The sequence below is a fragment of the Lepidochelys kempii genome, chromosome 6, assembly GCF_965140265.1.
Source record: "Lepidochelys kempii isolate rLepKem1 chromosome 6, rLepKem1.hap2, whole genome shotgun sequence".
In the NCBI taxonomy this organism is placed as follows: domain Eukaryota; kingdom Metazoa; phylum Chordata; order Testudines; family Cheloniidae; genus Lepidochelys; species Lepidochelys kempii.
This window is the reverse complement of record NC_133261.1, coordinates 63,900,279-63,920,388: the sequence shown is the minus strand read 5'-3', so window position 1 is coordinate 63,920,388 and position 20,110 is coordinate 63,900,279. Positions and strand designations below refer to the sequence as shown.

General features: G+C 40.9%; 1 protein-coding gene across 7 annotated transcripts in view; it reads right to left on the bottom strand.

Annotated features, from left to right (window-relative positions):
• Window positions 1-20,110, bottom strand: part of PALS1 (protein associated with LIN7 1, MAGUK p55 family member) — a 136,552-nt gene that overhangs the window by 49,018 nt on the left and 67,424 nt on the right. For 6 of the 7 annotated variants that reach the window (XM_073348379.1, XM_073348378.1, XM_073348383.1 and 3 more), the window contains 2 exons: window positions 11,990-12,502; window positions 534-742 (listed from right to left, as the gene is read on the bottom strand). In XM_073348379.1, the coding sequence (XP_073204480.1) occupies window positions 534-742; window positions 11,990-12,356 (576 nt within the window). In that variant the 5' untranslated portion in view covers window positions 12,357-12,502. The remainder of the gene's footprint in view (window positions 1-533; window positions 743-11,989; window positions 12,503-20,110) is intronic. The other variant, XM_073348382.1, reaches the window with a different exon arrangement.

Here is a 20,110-nt window from a genome sequence, read left to right as displayed (position 1 = left end):
AAGATGCAAAGACCTAAAGATTCAAACAGTTGAAGAACTTTAAATATGGTTAAGTTTACTTCCTTCAGGGATTTCATTTCCATTCATTTTCAGGGGTATCCCTGAAGTACTGTTCAAAACTCAGAAGAATGCCAAATCCATTGTAAGTGAACAATATCTACAGATACTGGATATGAAGAGCTATGAAAAATGTTCCCATTTTTACTGTAGCACCATTTCTTTCATCGCACTTAAATGGTGTAATATTTTGCACTTAAGTACTGTACTTCTTTTTTGCTGTTAAATTTCTTACTATGAAAAACTGAGCTATTAACCCAAAATTGAAAGTTATTTAATTCCTGGATGTAATGCTTAATTCTGGAAAAAGTGGATGCAGTAATCAGTGACTATTCATATATTAAGATCCATTTTAATTCAACTTTGATTATTAATAACTCAGACAAGCTTGATATACACAGATAAAACTGGATATATTTCTAATTATACAAATTACAAGTTACAAAATATAGCATTGAGATGTATACTATACATACCTCTTGTGCTAGCTCTTGTGCATTGGAGATAAGAGGATATGGAGGGCTGGCTTTGTTCATGTGCACTGTGACAGCATTGTGTATCTTAAATGCATTCTGAAAATCAGTATTTTGGACAAGTTGTAAAATGAGTGAGATATCCTCTTGGCTCTGGGGGTCTACCAAAGTGTGTTGGATATACTTAAGAGAAGCTAACAGCTCCTCCACTTCTGGACGGGGGAGGGGGAAAAAAAAAAAGATGTGAGAGTTAGGTTAAGCTTATTTTGTTATGCACATTCTAAACTTTTAAGATTTGTACAAAAGATAGCAGTTCAACCTTGACTGAATGAGCAATGATGCATGCACAACTGTTCATTATTTAGTCCACTAATAATAAACCTCACACTGAAGAGCAGATCATAACTAAAGAAAAGGAAAAAAATCAGTGTAATTAGGAGCAATAAAAAAGCTGATTAAAATCTTTGCAGATAAGTTCCAGATCGCAGCAGCAATTCATTCCTCACATTCTTTAGCTTCTCCAAAATAATGGGTTGCTATGAAAGGGTTTGATAATCAAAACCCATTAATAACAGATGTAAAATATTCCCTCTTTTACAATATGAAAAAGTTAGCAGCTTTTCTAAAGTAATCTAGATGCTTTATTGAATATTTATAAATAGAGAACCCTATTTCAAATACAATCTTCTTCACACATTTACAATATTGGCATTAAAAGCTTTATTTTTGTATTAGGTACATTTGTGCCATTTCCTCTTTACAGTGTTTTTCTGACAGGAGCAAAATTAAAAATTATATTGAGCAATTCTGAACTTACAGGTTTGAAGACAGGGGGAAGAGGAAGAAGCACAAAATAATCCTCTTACCATACTGAATTCTGTACATTTTTAGTGTGTCAGAATAGGAAAATTCAGACTACAAATTGCTTTACCCATTAGGTTGTGAATTCTACTTGGGACATACATTTTAACAGGGTTTAATAACTTTTAGCATTGCATTTTTATATTTTACTAAATTTGCTTTTTGGGGAGAGTTTAAAAGGCTTAGATTTCTTAGCAGAAAGTAGAATTTTAGGACTGTTGCAAGAGTGTGGTATTTCAATATACAGTATTTAAAACTAATCTTAATGTTTTCATTTTGAGTGACTATAAAAAGTTAATTAGCTGTGTTACAAAAGAAAATGGAACCAATCCAGTAGAACAACTTTCTCTAACAGGCAGCTGAGGACTGAAGTTGGAAGAAGGATAAATAAGAAGGTGACAATGCAGTATTCTATATTGAACACAAATTAAACTACGGGTGATCTGAACAGCATTTGAACCACATGAAGGCAGATTAAGACTATAAAAGCCTCTGTGGGAGAAGCCTTCCCTCTTTTGAGATTGAGGATCAGGGAATTTCTGACTATTCCCCATTGGTTATCTTCTGCCCTCATGCATTTCTTCATCCTCAGGGTTTTCTAACTTCACAACTCTTGGTGCTCCTGGTAAATCTTTGAAGGGCAGATCCCAATCTGGTAAGTAGGGTCTTGGGTATCAATGTGTGCATGCATATATATTTTTTTGCTTGTAAGATGTGCCCATTGCTCAATCATCTTTCTAAAGCGGTAGTTTCCGCTCTCTCTAAATGCTTTAAAGGCCCCTTTCATCATAAATTCTGATGAGGATTCTGGGTTCAAGTCTCTCTTGTAGGCTATAGAAAGCATCTAGCACTGTGTGCTGCTTAGAGTGTTTATCCATCACAGAATCAGAGTGGACCTGTTGGGCTTCCTGGGAAAGCTGGGTTTAGAAACAAGGTAAGACATTTTTGGGCGAGATGGGGTGAGTTATTCTAGCATTAGAGGAAGACAGAACAGGGAAATGCCTTGCATAAAGGTTGGAATTAAGTTTGTGGCTTTTCTAAAGCTCTTCTGAAGTCTTGTAGAGCTGCAATGACTGTCTATTTTGTTTAGCCACACCACTGAGGAAGGAGATGGAGTGACACTGAGTATGGAACGGAGACAGGAGACCTGGATGAAGGTGTTTTGCGGGAGATGTAGGCAACTGTCCTCTGTGTGAAACTGAGGCACGCTTTTGTACCTTTGGACCTTGAGGAGCAGTGTCTAGGATTAGGCAAAGGCAGATCCCTGGAGGAACGGGCACTTTTTGCAAAGCACAGATCAAAGACTCCCTGATTGTACAGTCACCATTTTATCCCTTTTCACGACCTTAGTGTCCCCTTTACCACCAGGGAAATGGGGGAAAGGGTATGCTGCAGCAGCAGCACTGGAGTCCAGCACCAGCTGTCCAGTCTCATCCCGTGAGACATACCATGGAGTATAGTCAGGTTACAGTAATACTGGGTATTTCATACACAAGGCCAAATGCATATTAGAATAAGGTATCCTAAGGTAATCAGTGTCTCAGCAGAAAGCTATAGATGCAGCTATGTAAAAAAGCATACTCCTGATCCCCATTCCCACAGTGGTATCTAAAGTTTGTTCTTTACTTTTCCATCCAGATCAGCTGGCAAGAATATTCACCAACAGAGCACTATCAGATGGCAAACCCCTTGTAAAACAAGTGACGTAGATCACCTAAATGGTGACTGGTTCTGATGAACTAAAACATTTGGACTCTCACAGAAAAGTGAAAAATTCAGGTGCTATAGCATGCAATTTTTTAGAAATACCTGTCCAATTAACCTGGTTACATACCTAATTACATTTAGCAATCTGACTCACATTCTGCCAGTGGGATATTAACCAGAAAAATACAATAAATGTAACTAAACACTGTATAGTTTTCTCTTTCAAGTTTACTTCATTCCACCACTTTCCATTCACTCTCCTTGTCTATTATGTACTTTTCCTCCCCCTTCTATTTATTCTCTCTAAATGTTCCTTTTCTCTTTACAAACCTAAAAATTCTCCCTCTATACAGATCACAGCTGTACCCCCATCTGCCCACTTCCTGGCTACTTCTACATTCCCCCACCCAATCCACCAACTGTTGACTATTTCCATCTCCCGTTTTCTTTCTAACCCCCTACAAAGTCTTGCACCCCATGTGTCCATCACACTGTCCTCCTTCGGCAGTTATTTTGCCCTGATCGTGCACATGTGTTAAAGGCCAGAGTTCTATACTGTCTGTGAGACACATGAAAGTGACAGGGAACAAGCAAGGAAATGGTGGGGAGAGACTTCATGGGAAGATAAAAGAGGAATGGGAGTGGAATTCGGTATTCCCACAGGGCAGGGACTTTTAAAAGATAGATGCCTGTACATCCCAATTTACCCAATTAATAAGTATTTCAGTCATATACATAAAAATCTATAATGAGCTCACTGGAAACTAATATTTTCCCAGACTCATATTTCTGAATCCTAGATTAAGGGATACATCTGTGTACAGTATACCTAATAAGCTCCAGTTCATTCCCCCACCTTTCGCCAATGAGAGATCAGTCTATTACATCCACTCCCACTTTGAACATTTTTCAATTATAAATATTTTCCTTAAGACAAAAAAGTTAAGAAATACTACTTAAAGAAAGGTAAACCATCTCTACTCACAGAGAAAGTGAGGCTTCTTTTGGATACTGCAGGTCCATTATATATCAAAGACTATTTCTGAACCCAAATACTCCTTGTTTTATTCCCCGTTTATGAGAAAAGTTGCAGCCTTTCCTGCTAGTTTAAGAAATGGCAGGGAAGAGGTCTGAGCACTATGTAACGTGTGTATTAATCAAAAATCTGGCAGGAGAAAAGAAATATGCAACTGCAGGGGAGGATTCCTGTTGCAGTTTGACATGTTAGCAGATTAGAAAAGGAGGGAAAGGAAATAATAGCGGTCATTTGTTATTTTAAATACAGGTTACATACTGCATATACCTCAAAAGTGCAATATGGATAGGAGAGACAATATTAACTGAGACATGTATTGCTAATCTATGCAAATCATCTATGTCAACAGATTAATTTATTTCGTATTCTTTTGGGACCTCAAGTTCTCATTAATCCTCTGCAGTACCTAGACATCTGGGTTAAGAAATAGCTATGGAGCTTTCTAATCAGAATATGTTAAAATCCAAATATATTCCCTTGCTTAAATCTCTGTATGTCACCTGGCACTTAAAAGGCATTAGAATATAAAACAAATTATTTTCAACAATGGAAAATGAGGACAGTTTATATTAATTGGACCAGCATTGCTATTTGTGCCTAGCACTTGTTCAGAGTTTCATTAGGGTTTTTAAAAAGCCTGTAAAATACTGATCCACTGTTCCTGTAGATTTTTAGTCACTGAGTGATAACAGTTTAATATTTTCTTCTATATTAACCCTGATGAAAAACAGCCATAATGATCATTTAAGGATTTTGGTAATACTTCTTTAAGAATTACATGATAGTGACCCACTCCTGGACAACAAGGGTTGAGACAGGAAGAAGCCAAGCTGCATAACGTAGCATTCTTTGCAGATTACCAGATATGAAGTAATACTGCCGTTCAGCGTTTCTCAAACTGGGATCTGCAGACCCCTGATCAACTCCTTCCCCTCCCTCCCAGTGCCCTCTGCATGCGGGGGAGCAGCTGTTCAGCGGCATGCAGGAGGCAATGGGAAGGAGGGGGAGCAGCAAGGACAGGGTGCGCTTGGGGGAGGGAAGAGATGGGGCAGGGGTGGAGCGGGGCTAGGGGGAAAGAGTGAAGTGGGTGTGGGGCCTGGGGGTGAGTGGGCAGCTTGGGGGGCCGTGAAAAAATTTAAATAAAAATGGGGGTCCTCAGGTTGCTCAAAGTTTGAGAACTGTTGCTGTAGTTTTAAATACATCTAATTCCTTTTTTAAAAAATCATTGACTATGAACCTCATGGCAACTGAAGCTGTTTATTATTAAAATTAGCATGATGGCCTCTGAAAGGAAGACATTCAATATGTTTTCAACAAAAGAGCTGAACTGCTCATAATGGACTCCCACACTCCCCCATCATATTTGATTTTTTTTTAATGTATTCTTAAACTAGCTTTTTTTTCCACCCACTAAGCTAAACAGGGGAGACAGCTTTCAGAATGACACAGTCTTATTTTGAAGTTCAGCAAAACTGTCAGTTCTCAGATGAATCCAGAATGTGGGGGAAAAGGACATGCATACAAGTTAAAGCCCTAGGAAAGAACAGCATAATTGTTGTAGAGCCTTTTTGTGGGTTACTTTCTTGTCTTCTCCATTATATTACAACTTGGAGATTCTAGCTGTATGAGCGGTTCCTTTATTACAGAGTTAAAGGTCACACAATTTAATCTGAAATACAGTTTTCCTTAGATTTGCAATACATAAAAACATAAGAATGGCCATACTGGGTCAGGCCAAAGGTCCATCCAACCCAGTATCCTGTCTACCAACAGTGGCCAATGCCAGGTGCCCCAGAGGGAGTGAATCTAACAGGTAATGATCAAGTGATCTCTCTCCTGCCATCCATCTCCACCCTCTGACAAACAGAGGCTAGGGACACCATTCCTACCCATCCTGGCTGATAGCCATTCATGGACTTAACCTCCATGAATTTATCCAGTTTTCTTTTAAACCCTGTTATAGTCCTAGCCTTCACAACCTTCTCAGGCAAGGAGTTCCACAGGTTTACTGTGCACTGAGTGAAGAAGAACTTCCTTTTTACTTGTTTTAAACCTGCTGCACATTAATTTCATTTGGTAGTCCCTAGTTCTTATATTATGGGAACAAGTAAATAACTTTTCCTTATTCACTTTCTCCACACCACTCATGATTTTATATACCTCTATCATATCCCCCCCTTAGTCGCCTCTTTTCCAAGCTGAAAAGTCCTAGCCTCTTTAATTTCTCCTCATATGAGACCCGTTCCAAACCCCTACTCATTTTAGTTGCCCTTTTCTGAAACCATTTTCAATGCCAGTATATCTTTTTTTGAGAAGAGGGGACCACATCTGTATGCAGTATTCAAGATGTGGGCGCACCATGTATTTATATAAGGGCAATAAGATATTCTCCATCTTATTCTCTATCCCTTTTTTAACATCCCATTTGCTTTTTTGACTGCCGCTGCACACTAAGTGGACATCTTCAGAGAACTATCCACGATGACTCCAACATCTTTCTCCTGATTAGTTGTAGCTAAATTAGCCCTCATCATATTGTATGTATAGTTGGGGTTAATTTTTCCAATGTGCATTACTTTACATTAATCCACATTAAATTTCATTTGCCATTTTGTTGCCCAATCACTTAGTTTGTGAGATCTTTTTGAAGTTCTTCACAGTCTGCTTTGATCTTATCTATCTTGAGCAGTTTAGTATCATCTGCAAACTTTGCCACCTCACTGTTTACCCCTTTCTCCAGATCATTTATGAATAAGTTGAATAGGATTGGTCTTAGGAATGAGCTTTGGGGAACAACACTAGTTACCCCTCTCCATTCTGAAAATTTACCATTTATTCCTACCCTTTCTTCCCGTAGTAGAACAGTACTAGTAGTAGTAGTAGTTCCACTAGCACCTCAGATTTGACCCGTGACCTCAATGTCATCCTAAACTGGGTATTAACCATATGCAACTACTAACATGTTGTCATTCCTTCAAATTAGGATGAAACAGTTGCCTATGCAACCTTGATTCAGCCCCTTTGTACGTGTGCATTCTGATAGTCTTTAATGATATGATCACACTATTTTCCACAAGACCCCACCTCTTTCAGTGCACAAGACTGTGCTCAATTAATGAGCAACTAATTAATATTTTGTTTTATTCTGTTCAATGTCTGGTCCTAGGCCTTATTTACTGAACACTATTCAAACCCTGCTTTTCTACAGCACTAATCACTATGATATCCTAGTGCTCTAGTGCAGTATTTCTCAACCTTTTTGATACCAGGGACTGGCTTGCTGCCTCTGCTGGTCCACGGACTGGTCTTTGAGAAACACTGCTCTAGTGGACAAGCGCTAGAATGAGATGAGACACACTTAACCAGAGGATTTCACAAACATTTGATGACAGCAGAAGAAAGTGAGACTTAGGATACTTGGGCTCCATTCCAGCCACTGGAAGCAAGTGTGCTCTTGTGGGCACAAACTCTTCTGCCCGTTTCCTCCAATCCTGACCCCTCTGCTCCATTTCCTCTAATGGGTCCTAGTTCTCTCTCTTTTCCTCCCCAGATCCTTGTCCCAATCGCCACTCCTCCACAGGTTCATCATAGTCCCCTCCCTCCCACTCCAACTTCTTGTCCCCCAGCCTCCTTGCCCCCAGATTCCTCCTCCTAGAGCCTCATCTGATCTCTCTCCCTCCTTCCCCCCCACTGGTTGGTTTCCAGTCCCTCTCCCTTCACTGGGCTCCTCATCCAATCTCAGTCCTTCACACCTTCCTGTCCCAATCTCTCTGCCCACCGAATACCAGTTCTATCCCAACTCTTCATCCAATCTTAGTATGACCCTTCCCATTTCTCTCACCAGCTCCCAGCCTATTGCTCCCAGCCAGTCCGAGCTTCCCCTTTCCCCCAAACTCCCAGTTCTAGTCTCCTAGCCCAATGAGTTGCAGCCTGCCTTCAACTACCACCCAGCTCTCAGTCTCCTTTCTAGCCAGTCCCAGTCTCTCCCTTGCAACTCAGTTACTGTATCTCTTCTCCTCCCTGTCCCCCCAATTCCAGTTGCAGTCTACTTTTCCTTTCCTTTCCTGCTGGTCCTGCTCTTGTCTCCGCTGCATTCTAATCAGAGTCTTCCTCCTCCACGATACTGCTGTGCTAGCTGGGGTGGGGAGGAGGGCGGGGGAAGGCTGCATGCTGAGTCCTCGCTCCTCCCCACTCCCTCCTGCCTCCGAACATCGCAAGATTGCCATGGGCAGGAGCAAGGACGCAGAATGCCCACCCCTCCCGCTCCCGCCTCCTGCCCACAGCTATCAGTTGGCTTGTCGTGTTCAGGAGGCAGGGGGAGCCTGCAGGCCATGTCCTCGCTCCTCCCCACTCCCTCCTGAACCCGCAAGCCAGCTGATTGCTGCGGGCAGGAGGTGGAGGGGGGGAAGAGGAGTGAGGATGCGGCGTGCGGAATAAAGGGGGAGGAGGGGAGGGAGAAGAGGGGGGTTAAAGGTGGGGCTCGGGGGAAGGAGTGGAGTGGGCGCTGAGGGTTGAGCCCCCCACCCCTGGTGCTTGCAGAGTAGGGGAAGCTGCTGCTGTGCAACATGCTTCTCCTAGCCTGCAGCACCTTCAGCCTCCTTGCCTGCCTCATTGTCTCCAGTGCCAGTGGTCTGTGCCTGTGTGGGGTAAGGCGGAGTACCTCCCAACTACAGTACTGTAGTGTATGGCAAAAAATTTTTTCCCTGGAACCTAACCCCCGCCCTCCCCATTTACATTCATTCTTATGGGGAAGCTGGATTCGCTTAACATAGTTTCACTTAGTATTGCATTTTTCAGGAACACAACTACAACGTTAAGTGAGGAGTTACTGTACTACGTGGGACTGTCACTTTCCTAACAGAAACTATAGGCCTCTTCCTATTATATGTGGTTACTGACTGGCAGATATTCAAATTGCCATTGTATTGCAATAAAGAAATGCTTCCAAATTCATAGCACATTACATAAGGGATAACTTCCAATGGATGTGCATTTCTGACAAAAACAGCCAAATAGCTTAAAGCTAATTTCCCTTTCTCCAAGCAGAAATTGCAAATTGCTACACCAGTCTAAAATCACTACAAATAAATCCTGTCTGCATCTCAAAGAAATAGCAATTTCTGCTCTTGATATCCAACTGAATGAAAAATTGATCTTCTGTCTCCTTATACTGTTCAATAGCAACCTCTGCATCTAATTAAGAATAAACTTGTTCTGAAAGGAATCTCTTGACCAGAATGATGGCTGCAGTGCAGAGTTTGGAAGATGTGAATGCGTTAGACTGGTATCCTATGGATCCCCCACTTTATAGTTCATAAGGGATTATAAAATTGCCAGAGATGGATATATGCTGAATATCTAGCCAGACTACTCTGAGGACCTAACCAGAGATCCAGGTAGCACTTGATATGCAAGGTGGCAACATCCCTTTTGGCTCTGCTGTCTGCATTGGTGGGAAATAGCTCAGTTGTAGATATTCAGGATTATTTTCCTTTCTCTGCTTATAAATATGAGCAAAGAGGGAAAGACTGGTACTGTACACCGTGTAAGAGAATCTCTGCACCTGATTTAAAGGGACAAGAGTCTATTATATTGGTCCCAGAAGCATTTTTTCTTTAAACACAAGGTTAATCTTTACCAACTAGATTGCCACAAACTCCTAATTACCTTTCTGGCTGGGAAAACGCATACAACTAATAGAAGTAGCGGACAAACCCTTTAATGCAAACAAAAAAATTTTCTGCCCAACAGAAGATAGACAGAGAATAGTTATATAAAAAAGTTTAACTGCTTAGTCCTGGAATGAAATTTATTTTTAGTTATCACTGGTTAACTATGTTTGCACTGTTCTAGTTTAAAAGCTAATAAAATATTTCAGCAATCTACAAAAAGTAACTTTTTTCATCCACTGATTTAAAGAGACAACTTTCATTAGAAAGTTACACAGACAAGAGTTAAAAATTTTACTTATGCAGAGCCTACGAAAGCTCAGCACATCAGCATTTGAACCAGAGGTATCTGGCTGCACATAAGTGACCACATGTCGTGGGCTAGAAAGGGTTCAGTAAGAACGTAGGACGCTCGGGAGTGGTGGTGACGAGAGAAAAACAAAAGGATACCAGTTTTTGCTAACCTTATTGGGAGACAGGGGGAAGGCCTCTAACAACCAAGATATGGTCACTTTAATCAAAGTCAGCTTTTTGGGGGTGTAGTGTTTTCTCTGAATACAATTAAGAGTTAAGGAGCTGTTGCGGTAAAGAATCAATTCGACTAACAATTTTGCATGGTCAATGTGCAGATACTACTTCCTTTTCCACATTCATCTTATTTTATGCTCACTGTGGCTCTCCTTTTGAAAATGAAAGATTCTGAATAATCTGAAAGAAATTTATAACTGAAACAACTCAAAGTGAGCATTAGCTGCACAGTTATATTAATTCAGCATACTATTTACACGTCTTCCTGTCCAGTTGTAACAGTGTGACTCTCAAACTATAGAATTATGTGAATTAAGAATACAGATTACCAACAGGATTATGCTTGAAATGTTAAAATAAAATGATTTACTGTTATGAAATATGACCCTGTCTGCATTAACAACATACTTTGATGTGTCTAAACTGGAATTTGTGTGTTTGACTTCTAAGACTGTATGCTAGAATAACAAAGGAGGCTGAAGGAATCTCATATTCTCATATAGTTTTCAACACTTTCACCACAGGGGAGAGTTTTATAAATCCAATGATTACAACCCAATGAGTCTCAATGAGTCCAACTGCCCAAACAATGGGGCAGCTATCAAAGATGTATTCTCCTGGATAGGCACTGTAGATGCCTGGGTTGACTGGAAAAAACCAGTCTGAGGCACCAGGAAACATATTGGATGGACACTGAAAACAGACACTATTGAGCAGTATGGTATTTGGGCTCAAACACCTACATGGAAAGTGAGATCTTCCCTAAAACACAGTTTGTGTGAGAGAGAGGGGACATACAGAAAGAAAAGGAAAAGATCAAGAACAGCAGGGCATGCTGTTAACTGTGACTTCTTGGCCTTCAAGGAGAATGTGAGTTGGGTCACTTCTGTTACTGTAATTTAAGAGGGTAACAATTTTTTTTTGTAATGAAACATAACTGATAAGACTAAATATGCATGTAGATTGTTTGTTGCTTTAAAACATTTGTTCTCTAATGCTTTGATCCAACTGCTAAATAAAACTTAAGAAAGCTGTTGGGTCAATATCACTGGTCACAGATTCCTGAAGTGAACAAACACAGGGGCCTAAAATCCATTCAGGCCTGCAGGGTGACAAGCAATCATGGGGTAGTATACCTGAGTCCCAACAGAAGAGTGAAAGAATCACGAGATTCCACTCTGAGAAAGAGGAGGAGGTCTTGTAACTGGAATACTACCCAGATATTAAAAATTTGGTTTGGAATGTGTGTCTAATTAATGGTCATGAATGTATACTCTAGCAATCAATTGTTTACTACAACTCCATTAGGAGCTGTAACTTAAATATACATTTGAAGGTAGTCAGACACGGACAAATCCAAAATATTTTCCAGCAGGCCTTAAATGAGGAGGACAAAAAAAAAGTAAAATTAATATGTATAATTTATACTATTGATGAAATTTCCATCACTAACAGAATTTTGTTGGATCTGTACTATCCTCAACTTTTACTGGAAACTGCAGGCTGGAATTTAAGTGTTTCTTTCCACCAACAGAAGTTGAAAACTGTGTCTTATTGCTGTAACTCTCTCATAAGCCTAACCAGCTAATGTTTTCTGGCCTAAAACAGTATTTGCAGATAAACAAGTATTTTTCCTCTAGCTTGTACTTTTTACCTACCTAGTATTTTCACAGCATAATGAGGACTCTCCAGAATGACTCCTTCTTCTGTGTCAAACATAGGATTATCTATTCCAGTTTTGGGAGGAATCTGTGCTAGTTTCTTAAGCCTCATTGAAGCAGTAAGGTCTAGTTCTTGTTTCTTTCCTTCTTCTTCTCGCCTGCGCCTCATGTCCTCCTGTTGCTGGCGAATCCGCTCAAGTTGAGCACTTCGTCGTACTGGCATCATCCTGGAGCCCAAATCCCCAGGGCAATCAACAGCCATCTCTCTGTGCTTCTGAGGTTCCTCAGGAGTTGCAAGCTCCACATTTTTTGTTTCACTGTCAGAATCTTCTGTAACATGTCCATTCATATGAGAAGTTGTCATGGCTATTTATAGTAATCTGTACCACCGCTCACATACAAATTCTGTTACAAGGCCAGTTTTCTTCATGCTCCCACTTAAAAGCCATTATAATTTCAAAGGATATTGCATCAGAAGACCAAGGTTGAAGAAATAGCCAGCAAAGAAATCTAGTGAAAAAATGAATAATTAAGTTACTAAACAAGAAAAACAGTAAGACTTTTATAACTTCCTGACCCTGACATTTTTCTCTATGTTTATATAGTGCACTTTTCCCCAACTCAAGCATTGTTTAATGTAGCAGCCACACAATTAACAGTGTAGTAGCCTTCGCACACTGTTTATAAAAATTAGAAGACTGTTCTGTTAAACAAAGTTCATAATATTTCCAGATGAAATTTCCAGTAAAGATTTTGCACTTAATGTACAAGATTACAAACTGGCAGTTTTCTGAAACTTGCTTTTCACAGTTCTTACATTTTTCCTTTCATTCTGAAGGACTGCAAGACATTTCTCAAGCTATTCCACCAATCCTACAAATACTTATATATGAATGTGGTCACAGAGTTTAATGAGGCTATGCACATGTGTAAAGATATTCACATGTGTAAGTGTTCCCAGGACTGGGGCGTTTCCATACAAGAATTACTTCACCTACCACTAAAGGCAACGTAGAAGACAGCTGCTGTTTGAAAGGGAACAGCATAAACTTCACAACAGTTTTGAACACATAGTAAAGGATACTGTATCCAGCTGAAATGGAAAGGGGAATTAAGTGGACTGAATGAAATTCACTAGGACTGGCGTTTGACCATTACTGATAATCCTGTTTTCATCAAAAGTGTCTTGAGGATGTTGTCAGGACCCATTTTCACACTTCATGTAAAATTTTATGTCTATCCTATACAGGTTTTTATACCACACTTAGCACTGTGACATCTGAATCCCTCACACTAGTGTATTAAGTGATACTATTAACATCTGTCATGTGTGGATTGTTTTCTCTGTCATCTCCCTACAGGGAGAATTATCTGTTCAGTGTAGTGATTTGGTATGACTTGTTGTCTTTTATATTTCATTTAGTTTTTCCTTTGTTATGTCTATTGGAGAAGGCAGGTCAAAGTGCACATATCAGTTGGAACAAAAGTTATTAGGGCTGGGTGAATAAATGAATATTTTGGTTCTCTGGCAATTACAGAAAGTTTCTGAACCAAAACCAAAACTTTTTGGTGAATCAAAAAGTCAGAAATATTTGGGTCAGGTTGAAACAAAGTTTCATTTTGACCTAACTCAATTTTTCATTTTGGTAGTGAGCATTTTAACAAAAGCAAAGGAGAACTGGATTCACAAAACTGCTGGAAGAGGAAAAAGAGGTGTATGATGCTCTCCTTTAACTTTTAACTGGGTGGCTAGGGCACTCAGAGGGGATGTGGGAAACCCAAATTCAACTCCCCCTTCTGATGATGTGGAAAGGAATGTGAATTTGGGTCTCCAACATTGAAGGAGAGTGGGCTGTCATGGGATATTCTGTTATGCGGCTTTCTCCATTTCACCTCTTGAAGTCATTCCACTTTGTATAAATAAATAGTCATTAATGCAGAGACTTGAACTTGGGTCTCCTATATACTTGTTGAGTGACCTAACCACCAGACTGCAGAATCATTTTTACTCTTTCCTTGATCCAGTGATGAATAGTGAACTCGCCAAGGATGTAGGAGACCCAAGATCAAAACCTGCTCCAATGATTACTTATTTATACGAAGTGTAATTGCTTCACCAGGCAAAATGGAGAAAACTCCATTACAGAATATCCCATCATAGCCCAGGAGACAGGGCACTCTCCTGCAACATGGGAGACCCAAGCTCAAATTCTCTCTCACAAAGAGGGGAACTGATTATGGGTCTCCCACACTCCAGGTGAGTGCCCTAACCACTGGGCTAAAAGGCATAAGGAGGACACCTCTTCCAGACATTTTGTGAATTTAGTCCTCGTTTGCTTTTGTTAAAAATGCCTGAAATCTAAAGGAAAAGTTTTGAGTCGTGTCAAACTGAAGTGTTTGGTTTAGACATTTCCAAAACATTTTGATTTTTTTGGTTTGGTTGAAACTATTCAGCAAGCTTGACATAAATTTGCAGTTTCAGGTTGACTGAAACTGCATTTTTCAGATACTTCTAGCTGTGATAGTCCTAAGTTTTAAGAACGTAAGAACAGCCATACTGTGTCAGACCAAAGGTCCATCAAACCCAGTATACTCTCCTCTGACAGTGGCCAATGGCAGGTGCCCCAAAGGGAATGAACAGACAAGTTATCATCAAGTGATCCATGCCTTGTCATCCAATCCCAGCTTATGGCTAACAGAGGCTAGGGACACCAATGGCTAATAGCCACTGATGGACCTATCTTCCATGAATCTATCTAGCTCCCTTTTGAATGCTGTTATAGTATTGGCCTTCACAACACCCTCTGGCAAGGAGTTCCACAGGTTGACAGTGCGTTGCATGAAAAAATACTTTGTGTTTGTTTTAAAATGCTACCTATTGATTTCATGCGGTGGCCCCTTGTTCTTGTATTATGAGTAAATAACACTTCCTTATTTACTTTCTCTATACCACTCATGATTTTATAGACCTCTATCGTATTCCCCCTTAGTCGTCTCTTTAAATATTAGTTTGTTCCACAGTCCCAGACTAGTTCCCAAGAAAGCTGTCATGTTTTACCTCATGGTAGAAAGTTCCAATCCCTGAGGAATGGAGTTGTCGGCAATGGTCCTACTGCTAGAGCTTTAAGTCATTTTTAGACATCCTGGCCTAAACACCTAGAAGATAAGGACTGACCATTCGAATTTCATTGTGCTGCTGGATCAGTTATATGATTAATACATTTCATCATATATATTGGTTGGTTACAAAGTAAAATCATGTTGACTATGACTGGCTAAGTACTACTAATGAGAAGTGAGATGGAGACAATTCTTCCTCTGAAGCTGAGGCTACTTTCTCTGAAGTGCACAGAAGCAGCCAACAATCTTTCATTTTCCCTCACTTACACTGTATGAGCAGTCACTATGGTGCAAGTCCTGGTTCTATTGAGCTCCACAGTCCAGCCTGTCTCTGTGATCTACAAATGTAACAAAGTTCTTAAGGGGAACTTCCCAGGGAAGGTGGCTGAGGTAGGGGCAGCACACTGACAAGTGGACACGTGAAACAGGGACAGCTGGGAGGTAATGACAACAGTAGGCTTTCAGAGGTATAGCTTCCACATAGTGGTTCTGTGCACTGCTTTCAACAGAGAATCCCACTGTTAATTCTTTCCTCACGAGCACCTGGTCTCTTTTACATAATCCCTCTCATTCTCCACAAGGAATTTTATCTCCCCCTACATCCAGGCTGGGGAGAAGAGGATGGAGCCCAAGATTCTCTCCCCCATCTCCTCCAGCTGGTGTGGGCTCATCTGGGCTTCCTGAGAGGCTGACGGGAGGGCTTTTCTTTCTGGAGCCCTGGAGAGAGGGACCTAGAAGGTCAACTGGCTGCCATGCAACTAGACATGCAAAACTCTACAGTGCACTTCCTGCATATCTCCAACCAGCCCTGAGCTGGGAGGGAGAAGGAAGGACAGCAAGACCCCAAAAAGCCAGTGTGACAAAGTTCCTGCTCCACCTTGGTGGGTCTTGCACTTATTGGCGGATATGCTTGCCTTGGAGCTTCACGGTGGCCCTCAGCTTGGCCGTGTTTCTGAATTCAGACTCCTATGTCTGACCAGGAGTTGGGAGGATTTGGGGGGAATCCAGGCCTGCCCTCTATTCCGGGTTCCAGCCCAGGGCCCTGCGGAATGCAGCTGTCTACAGTGCCTCCTGGAACAGATGTGCGACAACTACAACTCCCTGGGCTACTTCTCTATGGCCTCCTCCCAACACCTTCTTTATTCTCACCATAGGACCTTCCTCCTGGTGTCTGATAATGCTTGTACACCTCAGCCCTCCAACAATCCGCGTTCTCACTCTCAGCTACTAGTGCCTCTTGCTCCCAGCTCCTCACACGCACGCCACAAACTGAAGTGAGCTCCTTTTTAAAACCCAGGTGCCCTGATTAGCCTGCCTTAATTGATTCTAGCAACTTCTTGATTGGCTGCAGGTGTTCTAATCAGCCTGTCTTAATTGTTTCCAGAAGGTTCCTGATTGTTCTGGAACCTTCCCTGTTACCTTACCCAGGGAAAAGGGACCTGCTTAGCCTGGGGCTAATATATCTGCTTTCTATTACTCTCCTATAGCCATCTGGCCGACCCTGTCACACCAGACATGTACATGGAGAAGCCAGCTTGGAAGAGAAGCTATGTACATCCTGCTACTGCTCCTGTCATTTTACCGAAGCATCTTAAAAACTGACCAGGAAGCTCAGCAGCAATCCTATGCCAGTTCCAAGCCCAGGCCTCATCCAACATTCCCATCTGTACCATTTCTGTGTGTACAGAGAGTTGCAAATTTAACCTAATATATAACAGCTACACAAAATATCATGTGTTTAATGGCCAATGTTTATCATAGGTGGAGCTAGTACCACCATCACCACCACCTCAGGTTGCCCAATAACTTCCCATTATACAGCCCTGTTTTCAGTTGCTCATAATCTCTGCCAAACTATCTGGGCTGAAATTTTCCATGCCAGGCTGAGGTGTATTTTTTGTTTTGTTTTGATTTGGTTTTGAATGAAATGATTCAGCCAAAACATCTGTCTGTTTCTGAGAATGAGGTTAGGGGAAAATGCATTTTGTCCAGTTAAAAAATATTCTTAGGAATGTTTAAGCAGCTTTAATCCCTGAACATTTTGGAACAGGGACTTGAAATTTGGCAAGGAGTGGGCTTTAGTGCCATGGATGTGCCTTTTGCTGTTCCAGTGAAAATCTGTCACATTTGGCCAAGTTACAACCTTTGATAAATCTTAAGTAGCATGTGGTCAGAGTTTAGCAACTAAAATCTCCATATGCTTTGAACATGCTCCATTCCCACACTGCTCCTACAAGTGACCAAACTGTGTATATGCCATCCCCACAGATGGAAGGGAATGAGCCTGTTCCAACCCAGGGCAATAGGGGCTCACTATCACTAGGACATTCCCTGAAACTTCTGGTCACTGTGGGCCAGGGCCAGGTGAGGCACCAAAATTGAAAACAATAGAACTGTCTCTTCTGTGCTCTGGATGATCCTCCCACCCTCCCCTTGCTGGTGCCAAGGAAACATGGAAGAGGGAGCTGCCTGACAACTGCAAAGTGGTCAAGAGGGCTAAGCGGGAGGACACTGACTGGAACACGGAAGGAGGGAGAGTGAAACTGGTAATGGCTGGACAAGGAGACAGTTCCAGTCTTGCTCTCCCCGCTTCCCAGTTTCCTTGCCCAACTAATTCTCAGTGTTCCCTCCCAATCCCAGCTTCTGCTCTAACTCTTTTCCTGGTCTCCCTACCCTACCCATCTAGAACATGGGGGGAGACTGGTACAAACATCCAGAGTAGGAAGACTGGGAAAGGAGAGTGGGAAATAAGCTGGGGATGGGAGGAACACAGAGTGGCTGCGTAAAGAGACTGGGATGACAAGCGGCGATTGGGACTGGCTAGGTGAGAATAGGAATGGAATGTGGAATCACAGAAGAGGTGAGAACGAAGCAGGACAGTTTGGAGGGGACAGCAGAAGGGAAGGATCAATCTTGAGGGGGCAGGGGGAAGGGCAGAAGAGCCTGTGCACACCAGAGAGCACTTCCTTAGAAAGACTGGAATGTAACTCAAGATTCTAGAGTCTCCCCCTCCTTCTGCAGTCAGGAAGTGAATTTAAAACCCACTTGCAAAACATGATTCCCCTCTATTTCAGGTCCACAGAAGATGACAACTTTTACTGCTATCAGTAACTTCATTAGTTCAAGTAGCAGATACATAGTAGATCTAAAGGTTCAAAGCCTGATGATCAGCTATGCAGGTGTCTCATTATGATGTTACAGAGATGGAATTTCACGTTTTCCAGTTTGCTTTTTTAAAACCGAAAAAATTATACATAAAAATCTACATTAAAAGAACACTCAGGTTGCAAAGTCAAGCATCCAAAAGTTAGGAAATGCCAGAATTAAGAGTTCCTGTGCTATCTAGGCTTTACTTACTTGATCACAAGATGTAAACATATGGCTACCAAATTAAGACCACCTTAATTCTGACATTTCTTAACCTTCAAGTGCTTGACTTTGCAACCTCAGTGTTCTATTAATGTAGTTTTTGTGTGTGGTTGATTAAATGTCATATCAATAAGATTTACTTTTCTGAACATTTAGTTAGTTATTAGTAAACTTCTCAATCCAACTTGACAAATGCTATCTACTTTTGTTAATGTAATTTGCATGCTAAAATTACTTGATAAATTCCTGCTGCTGAAACAATAAAAATACATTATATTCAACTTTTCATGTTTATGCAGAGTAAAATGCCCTTTTTTTTTTTTTTTTTAAATACAGAGGTCTGATGGAACAAAAGGAGTTAATTTATGTGAGGAAAAATGACTGTCTCAGAACTCCATATTACAGACAGACAATGATAGCTATTTCCCAAAGCCAATACAGCACATTTATGAAGCATAGCAATGAAATACCTGCATGAAACAGTAGCAAAGTGTTTGAGAAAAAGGTGGATATAACATGAGCTTACTCTGTGCACACTGAAGATCTGAGGACACGGTGCCAGCACAATTCCCTGTCATTTGTGGCACTTTCTTAGCTCAAGACCACAGCTCTACCTGAGCTTCCTTTTATTGATTTTGGGTATATGGAAACCAATGAATTCCACAAAATGTATGAGCAAAGGATACGATGGCACACTGGAGAAGTTTCCTTGCGTTTCCATCCACCCCATCCAGAGAGAGGCAGAGCATTTGTGCAATTAAAAGCAGAGACACCAATAGCACTGCAACTCCAGAAAGAGCCACGTTGCCAAACTAGGACAACCACAACCACAGGGCTGAAACTTTGTTGGACTGATAAGATTCAGATGCCACAAATTGTCATTTTCAAGTGCGGGCTGCATTTACAGAAACCCATAAGGTGTAACTAGATTTTCCTGGGCCTGTTCCCTCCGCACAGTTTTACCAGGAAATGAACAACACAGTCCCATAGGTACCATTGTACCATTTGGGAAGGCTCTTGCAGATGTCCTGGTGAGCTCAACAAATTGCAATTCTTTAGCAATGAGAAAAGGCAGCCTAACCTATTTCTTTCAACTGCCAACATCTGTTGTTCTGCATTCTGATTAAGTCAGGAAAAGTATTTTTTGAGTTCTGATCTTCCTAAAAGGACAACTTGATAAACAGCCACCCCAGTGAAGAACTCAAATTTCTCACTTTCTTTAAAGAATGTTTTAAGGAAATTTGCAGCAATTATACTTTATACAGATAAACATTAAAAATATATGTTGAGTAATAAAAGTTAAAAACTGTTTTATGAGTAATTGTTTCAGTATCTCCATAACGGAACATTTAGTAACGTTTTCCTGATACTTCCCTAGTAGAAGGTCCAGCTGCTTATGGAAAGTAGGACACCGGAAAGTCAGAATAACTTTAAAAAATTCTATTTGCAGTTAAAAGTCAATTTTAAGACTTGATGACAACTCTGAAAATCCTTTATGGCTCACACATTCAAATACAAGACATTCTCCCTCATCAAGTCCCATTCTATATCAGACTGTGAGGGTGGCAGCTTCTTATCTGAATTAATTTATTCAGATTTTGAATTCCTAAAGAATTAATAACGTATCAT